At 57.9% G+C, this 8257-nt stretch overlaps 1 protein-coding gene across 1 annotated transcript; it reads right to left on the bottom strand.

Annotated features, from left to right (window-relative positions):
* Positions 1-4145: 4145 nt before the first annotated feature.
* ZNF629 (zinc finger protein 629) lies at positions 4146-8251 on the bottom strand. Its single transcript, XM_077760333.1, has 2 exons — positions 8168-8251; positions 4146-8008 (listed from the first exon to the last, which is right to left on the bottom strand). Exons 1-2 carry the CDS (start codon positions 8238-8240, stop codon positions 5391-5393), a joined length of 2691 nt encoding a protein of 896 aa, XP_077616459.1. The 5' UTR covers positions 8241-8251; the 3' UTR covers positions 4146-5390.
* Between the last annotated feature and the right edge of the window lie 6 nt (positions 8252-8257).

Below are 8257 nucleotides of genomic sequence, written 5' to 3'. Positions count from 1 at the left end.
ATAAAGATGCCACCTTCAGTGGCAGGAGCAAGCACTGATGCGGGAGGAACGGAGCATTCCCCGTAAATGTTGGTGTGCGATGTCTGCCCAGTGCTAGGAAGCTGTTTTAGGGGCTGGTCAGGTCTCTCCACTCTCGAGGTTTGACCCCTTACAACCTCCAGTATCCCCAGGGGGCTTCAGTGGCTGTGAAACCCCGGGCCCCTGGGATGGGCAGGCCAAAGTTCCTCCTGAACCAACACTGGCCTTGGCTGGCCTCTTGTGGCTGTGCAGGTGTTGGCCTCAGTGGGGAAGGTGCCTGTTTTAACCAGAACTGGGGCTGCTGTGTGACTGGCTACAGGGTCCAATGGAGCATTTGACATTAACCACTCTTTTAAACTAACCTTGGACCTGTGGCGCTACACTGTCCTGATTGTATACGGTCTTCTGTTGGTCCTGTTCCTTCACCCCTAAGCTACATCCTCTCCTCTCTGCCACTCTTCCTGTGTGTTGGTCCATGACTTTGGCTTCAGCTAAGCTGCTAAGACCCAATTCTCCAGCCCAGTTCTCTTTCCTGAGCTCCAGACCTAGAAAATCACCACCATTGGTTGGGGCGGGAGGGGGGTGAGTAAGTCATGTCACTCTCCTTAAACTCTTCTTTAAAAACTCCCAATGGTGCTCTATCCCCAATTACCTCAAACAAGATGCTCTTCTCTGGGCTGTGTTTTCTACCTTACTTTAATCTCTAGCCTATGATCTATGATCTAACCACCTGCTCCCTGCCACACAACTGTCATATACTCTCTATCCCTCACCCCTCCCCACGCCTATCCCCTACCCTCATGCCTCAGGTCACTTCCCCCAGCTGGTTTCCTGACCCTCTGTTGTGGCGGTCACCATATCTGGGTCCACAACCCCTTCTGCTAAGTCTCTGAGCCAATCACTGTGTTCCGGTGCCTGTTCTTTCCCTGAAACCCCCTCACTGGTTCCTGCGCTGGAACCAGGGCAGGGGACACAATGCAGGAGAGCCTCCACTGCTCACCTTACTGTGAAAGGCAAGCCCCTCCTCCCTTACCTACTACTCCACTCCTTGCTTTCTAGATGGGGAAGGGGAAGGCAAGACAGTAAGCTTGCCCTGGGAGTCAGGGTCAGAGACGTATGGAGCAAGTGGAGAGAAAGTTCCTTGGCTGGAGCAGGAGGCTCTCTGCAGGCTGGGCCAGAGGCAGGCTACAGGTTAGAGCAAGTGCTGACCTCAGGTGACTGCTCAGGGGGCCGTGGCCAGGCCTAGGCCAGGAGATAGCACTGAGGCAAGCCTGGCACTGAAGATTCATCAGAGCAGCCCCGCCTGGCCAGACGGTGTGGAGCCCAGGCCAGGCCCGGGCAGGCCCAGTGCTGGGGGAGGAGAGGCTTGGTTGGGTGCAGAGCCTGCTCCTGGCCGTTCTGGTTTCCCTCACTGCCTTCCTGTGGGTCTTGGGCAAGTGGCTGCCCTTTTCTGAGCCTCTTCAAACAATGAGGGCTCTTGGGCTACCTCTTGAGGATGAGATGACAAGCCAGGTCTCCACCCATGTCTCCTCAGGGTCTAGGAGGCTCTGGCCCCGAGGAAGGCTGACCAGGCCCCAGGTGAACCAGGGTTGGTGGCTGCCAGTTTTTGGAACTAGAGCTTAGGAGCTTTCCCTTGTAGCAGTCTTGGGAGGAGCGCAGTTGTCGTGGTCAGAAAGGCCTCCCTGGGCCTGCACGGCTGGATGGGAGCCCGCCAGCGCCAGCCTCACCAGGCAGCCACCCAGGAGGCAGCATGGCACGCTCGTACCAAAACCAGGCACCAAGACCTGCTTGGCTCTGCCACCATCTCAGCACGTTTCTCCCCCTTTCTCCTAAGGATATGGGTTCTAGAAATCCACAAACCCTCAGGCTCCCACCCACAAGCACTGGATAGGGATCTGAGGGCATCTGAGTGAAGGGTGCAAGGGTGGCCTGCGCTGGGCTGAGCTTTTGAGGTTACACACGAACCCTGGCTCTGGGAGAGGACAGGCTCCTTCAGCTCGCTCTGGGCCTGGAAGAGAAGACAGAAAACACCTGGGAAATCGTATTCCCTTTATTCTCTTCAACTAATCAACATGACCACCGGTGACACAACACTGTTATTGACACACAACACTCAAAAGTGGGGCCTCTCTTCACTCCACGGGGACAAGTCAGGTGAGTGGGGCTTCCCTAATGGGGGCAAGAGTCTGGGGCTGCTCACCTGAGGAGCAGGTGTCCTGGAATCTCAACTCTTGGTCGTGATGGTTTCAAGTTTCCCCACCATTCGGGATTCGTGCCCAGTTCTGTTGAGTTCCCATGTGACCTCCACAGCCATAGCAGTTTCAGGGTGCACCCTAAGCTCAGATCAATGTCCCCTCTCCCCTCCGCTTTCACCAATGACTCTGTGACCCTATCTGTCGGGCTCCTCCACCAGGGCACTTCTGAAGTCAGGCCTGCGTGGAGCTGGACAAAACGGTTTTGGGGACACCATGCCTTCCGGGCTAAGTTCTGGTGGGCAAGTGCCACGACCGACGCCTGGGCCTTTGCCTAATCTCTGGTCAGAGAGATTCTGGACATTGCCACCTCCGCAAGCCAGCCCCCCTGCTTAGTTCCTCCCGAGATGTAGCTCGCTCTGGGAGGGAAGCACCCGGGTAAAGGCGTTTGGGGAGGTGGGCAAGAGAACAGGTCACACCCCCAGAGGTTTCCGATTCTGCCCCTTTCCTGCTATGAAACCCCAGACCCCACCTAATTGTGTCCACATCATCCATTCAGTACCGCAGCCAAGACCGCTGGCCCTCACCCATCCCTACAACATGCGGGCATCCTACTACGTATGCTACACCCTAGTCCTCAGTAGGCCTACAGCTGGCCTTGGACCACACTGACCACCTCCCCTCCCCCCCGAGACTGGCCCGAGCCCCAAAGGCTGCTCTCCAGGACTCTCCTGGAGCCAGATTCCTCAGACCTGTTTCTGAGGGGCGCTGCTTCTAGCTTTACAGGGGGTTTGTCTCTACAACTGAAGTTTCTTCCTACTCCCCTCTTAACAAAAAATCTTTGACTTGGAGGATGGTCTCCTCTTTCTCAGTCTCATAAGAACACCCCCTTGGCTGACGCTTGCGTCAGTAGAGATTCGGCAGGCAGGCTCCTTCTCCCCTCTCAGTAGTGCTTTCTGACCTGGCACTTGGTGGGGTGGGGCTTTGCACAGATGGCAATAAGGGTCTCCCCACAATCATCCAAGACCTGCCTTTTCATTCTCCCCAGCAGGCCCGGGTTTTTCCTCTTGCAGTGTTCTCGATTTTGATCCTTTGAATTTAAGGTCATCCCTTTAGGGGCAGGAGAGATGAAGGGTGAAGGAAGGGCTTTCACCATTTGAGCTTTTGGGTAATGGAATCGGAGGTCTCTTCCACAGCTTTGAGGAATCCAGTCGCCCTCTCCAGGGATACGACTCCTGAAGGGCCCCCTCACCCGGCATCTCAGTTCTGACTCTAGGACCACAGTGCGTTACTGGTGCCAGCTTGGGGTCAGTGGGCACTTCCTTTGGACCCAGCACTGGACGGAGTCCTCTCTTTAAGGGATTCCAGGGTTAGGGTGTGGGGTTCTTGTTACAGATGTTTGAAGAGTTTTCACTCAACCATTTTATAGGGCAGCTGTCTCTCTCCCCTGCCACACACACCCAGTCACATCGGCGGGTCTGGCTGCGTTAACCAAAGAGTGGAACCGTGTGGTGTGTGAGGACAGGAGATGGGCCTGGCTGGGGAGTGTGTTTCTCATCCTTCCATTTCCCTCTGAAGATTGCTGGCTAAGGAGGAGAGGAGCCAAGTGGGTGGGAATCTGTCCCCGCCCAAGACCACGATCCAGAGCTCCAAGTACCAGGGGGAGGAAGGTGGTCAGGCCTCCGTGTGCTCTTCAGGGACCCATGGCCCAGCCTGGGGGGCGTTTGGACCCCCACCACTACACGGAGGCTGGCTCATCCCACCAGCAGCCTCGCTAGCAGCTCAGACGAAAAGAGTGAGGTTTAAAAGCAGGTTGCTGGGTAATCAGCGCTCTATTCTGTCCACTTGCTGTCCCTCGTTGCCACAGAGAACCACACATGACTGTCGTTGACTTGGAGGAGAGACGTCTAGGGAGGATTTAACCACACATAGGCCTTGAGTCTCTGAAGGGCTTTATTCTTTGGAGGTCGACTAGCAGCGATTCCCCCTCTCCACTAAGGACAGAATTCGAGGAAGTGAGCTGCCACGGCAGCAAGACCGCTGGCAGTTAGATTTCAGGAGAAACCTCCTGACAGTGAGACCTGAGAGTGGGCAGGAGGGCCCCTCCATCCCCGGAGGCCTCTCTGACGAGAAGTCCCCCGTCCTGCCTGGCTGGGGGGTGGGGGTGGGGGAGCCCCGGCGGCCTGAGCTGGGATCTGCTTGCACTTGTAGCTTAACAAGCTCCCAGAAACAGAGAGGACTGGGCAGCCCCGAGCTGGCTGGGTTCCATCCACAGCTTCACCTTGGTTTGCTTTCCTCAAAGCACTAACAGCCGTCCCCCTCCTGCCCCCTAACTTCTGTGGTGGTTTCCCAGTGTTCTTAAAGTTTCTATGCACCCCGAATTTCAGCCTTTAAAAAGGCCTGACATCACTTTTCTTCCATCCCCATTTTTGGATCCTTCCCAATAAGGAATTCCATGGGCCTCTTCCTCTTAACACAAAATCGCCTAAGACTGGCCTCATATCCCAAGGAACCCCCAGTGGGGCGAGCTGGACTCTCTCTTCCTAGCTTCTTGGGGTCGTTTCTTCTCTGTGGGCCTGGGGGCTCCTCATCACTTTTTTCCGCCTCTCCCCACACTAGTCCCCAGCTGAGCATTTTCCTCCATGTCATTGTCCAAGGCTTCTGGGAGAGAGGCTCCCTCCCGTACTCCAGGGGGAGAGAACACTGTGGAACAAGTTCATGGGAGGCTCTCCTACACCTTCTGAGGGTCACACCTCTCGAGTCAATGCCATTGGATTCCCTGCACTTCCCCGACCCTATAGTTTCACAAGGATTTTGATACAGTTTTATAGGGCTGTCTAGAGACATATTGGGACCTCTTCCTACAATTAATAGGGCTTTTATCCACTATGGTTTATAGGGTTTTTCTGCTACAGACTTAAAGGACTTTTTTTTCCTACGTATTTATAGGGTTTCTAACCCAACAGTTTTTCTCTACTGCCTCTTATAAGTGGTTCCCACCAACAATATTATAGGGTTTCTCATCACTGATGTAAAAGCACTATTTTTACCCAGGGTTCTTTATCCTCCGCTTCTCTACAACCTGATAGGGTTTTCCTCCTTTCCCCACATAACTTCTGGGGTGGGGGGGGATCCAGCGTTCCTCTCAGGAGAGAGAGGCCCCTGGTCTCCAGACTCGTTTCACAAGGTGACCCCTGGGTGGCAGCTCCTATGGAGGAGGAGGGCAGCGACTTCTGTGAAGCCGTCTCCACACTCAGGGCACAAATAGGGCTTTTCTTCCGAGAGTGTTTTGGGGTTTTCCCTGTCCCCGTGGCTGCTGCTCCCTGCGGGAATGGGGGCCTCTCCCTCATCTTCCTGGCTTGTGGAAAGGGTGGCTGGCTCTGGAAGGGGGTCCTCGGGTGGGGGGGACTTGTCTTGGGTGTGGGTCTCCTGGTGCCGGACGAGCGCCAAGCGATCGAGAAAGGAGGCCCCACAATCTGAGCAGCTGTAGGGCCTGGCCCCCAGGGGGCTCCTGAGGTGCTCCAGGAGGACGGAAGAGCTCTTCCCCAGCTCCGGACTCTTCTGGGGTTTCCCACCTGCATGGACTTTCTGGTGCAGCAGCAGCTCAGAGCTGAGGCCAAAGCTTTTTTTGCATTCAGGGCATTTAAAGGGCTTTCCGCTTAGGAAGGGACTGGGCCCTGCCCCTTCCCCTAGACCAATCCTATAATCGGGAAAGAGAAAGGGCTTTTCGTTGCCGTGGGTGAGCTGATGTTGGAGGAGCACAGCCCGATCCAGAAAACTTTCTCCACAGTGGGAACAAATGTAGGACTTGGAGGAGAGCAGGCCCAGCCTTTGGCCAAAGCTCTCCTGCCCTTCCGGCGTTTTAAAGGGCTGTCCTGGGGGTTCGGCTCTGCCCTCGGCAGCACCCGGATAGGAATTCCCTCCGAAAGGGAGCCTAGGGGGTCGGAACTGAGGCGCCTTGGGGGCTGGGTGCGCCATGAGGCCATCTGCATTTTTGTAGGGGTTTTCTCCAATATGGATGCGCTGATGCTGCATGAAAATGCCCTCATCGTTGAACCCCTTTCCGCAGACAAGACACTTGTGTGGTTTGGCTCCGGGGGGTGGCGTCAGCAAGGCAGGGTCGCCCAGCCCCAGCAGGGTGTCGCCCTGAGCTCTCCGGGCTGGGGTCTTGCCCCTTTCGTGCACCACCCGATGCTGCTCCAGCTCGTGCGCCTCCAGGAACGCCTTCCCGCAGTCGGAGCACACGAACAGGTTCTCATCCATGTGGGTGCGCACGTGCGTGATGAGGTTGGAGCTCTGGCTGAAGCTCTTGCCGCACTCGGGGCACTTGTACGGCTTCTCGCCCGTGTGCGTGCGTCGGTGCTGGATGAGGTGGGAGCTGCGGATGAAGCTCTTGCCGCAGTCGGAGCACTTGTAGGGCTTCTCGCCCGTGTGGATGCGCTGGTGGCGGATGAGGGTGGAACTCATGATGAAGCTCTTGCCGCAGTCGGAGCACTTGTAGGGCTTCTCGCCCGTGTGGATGCGCTGGTGGCGGATGAGGGTGGAACTCATGATGAAGCTCTTGCCGCAGTCGGCGCAGATGTAGGGCCGCTCGCCGCGGTGGATGCGCTGGTGGTTGATGAGGTTGGAGCTGACGCTGAAGCTCTTGCCGCACTCGGGGCACTTGTAGGGCCGCTCGCCCGTGTGCGTGCGCTGGTGCCGCAGCAGCGTGGCGCTCAGCGTGAAGGTCTTGCCGCACACCGGGCACTTGAAGGGGTCCTCGCGCAGGTGAGTCCGCTGGTGCTTGATGAGGGTGGAGCTGTGGCCGAAGCTCTTGCCGCACTCCAGGCACTCGTAGGGCTTCTCGCCGGTGTGCGTGCGCTGGTGCTGGGTCAGCTCCGAGCTCTGGATGAAGCTCTTGCCGCACTCGGTGCAGCGATAGGGCTTCTCGCCGGCGTGGATCTTCTGGTGCTTGAGGAGGTTGTGGTTCTGGCCGAAGCGCTTGCCGCACTCGGGGCACTTGTAGGGCTTCTCGCCCGTGTGCGTGGCCTGGTGCTGAATGAGGTCCGAGCTGCGGTAGAAGGCCCGCCGGCACTCGCCGCACTTGTACGGCTTCTCGCCCGTGTGCGAGCGCTGGTGCTTGATGAGGTTGGTGCTCTGGGTGAAGGCCTTCTCGCACTCCGTGCACTTGTAGGGCTTCTCGCCCGTGTGCGTGCGCTGGTGCTGCACCAGGTTGGAGCTCCAGCTGAAGCACTTGCCGCAGTCGGGGCACTTGTAGGGCTTCTCGCCCGTGTGCGTGCGCTGGTGCTGCACCAGGTGCGAGCTCTGCGTGAAGCTCTTGCCGCACTCCGAGCAGGTGTTGGGCCGCTCGCCCGTGTGGATGCGCTGGTGGCGCAGCAGCTTGGACCACTGGCTGAAGCTCTTGCCGCACTCGTTGCAGATGTAGGGCTTCTCGGCCCCGGAAGGGCGGCCCTGCACCAGCTCACGCAGGCTGGGCTCGTTGGCCGGGACCACCGGGGGGCTGTTCCACGTGGTCAGAGTCCCCCACTGCCAGCTGGCCTCGCAGGCCTTGGTCCAGTCAGATGGGGTAGGGACTACCTCGGGGGCGGGGGGGTCCAGGGGGGCCTGGTGGCCCAGGGAGTTGGGGTGCCCTGGTGGGGTTGGGGGGTCCCCGGGGACTGCGGGATCCTGGGAGGGTCTCTCCAGGGGCATCTCTGATGGGTCCTTGAATTCTGGACTCTGAGCTGGATCTCCCAGGATGATCTCCTCCCCAGAACTTTCCTGCTGAGGGCTCTCCTCTTCGTTCCCACTCTCGGCACCTACAGAGAGAAAGGGAGTCTCCAGCCCCCATCTCCTTTCAGAACGCGGGGGGGGTCGGGTCTCTCTTCCCTCCCCTGGGTTTCCCCCAGAGTCTGGGCCCCTCCCTGAACTGGGGCCGCCGTCTTGTCAGGACTGCAGTCCCTTCGTGTGCCCCTCACCTCTGTGAGCATCGTTGGGGCTCTGTTCAGGACCCTGCAGATCTGGGCCCCACAGCACCGCCTCAGGCTCCATTCCAGAGCCCAGGACTG

This window comes from Crocuta crocuta, unplaced genomic scaffold (assembly GCF_008692635.1).
Source record: "Crocuta crocuta isolate KB4526 unplaced genomic scaffold, BGI_CrCroc_1.0 scaffold73, whole genome shotgun sequence".
Classification (NCBI taxonomy): Eukaryota; Metazoa; Chordata; class Mammalia; order Carnivora; family Hyaenidae; genus Crocuta; species Crocuta crocuta.
Note: the sequence above shows the minus strand (reverse complement) of the source record. Positions and strands in the feature narration are given on the sequence as shown.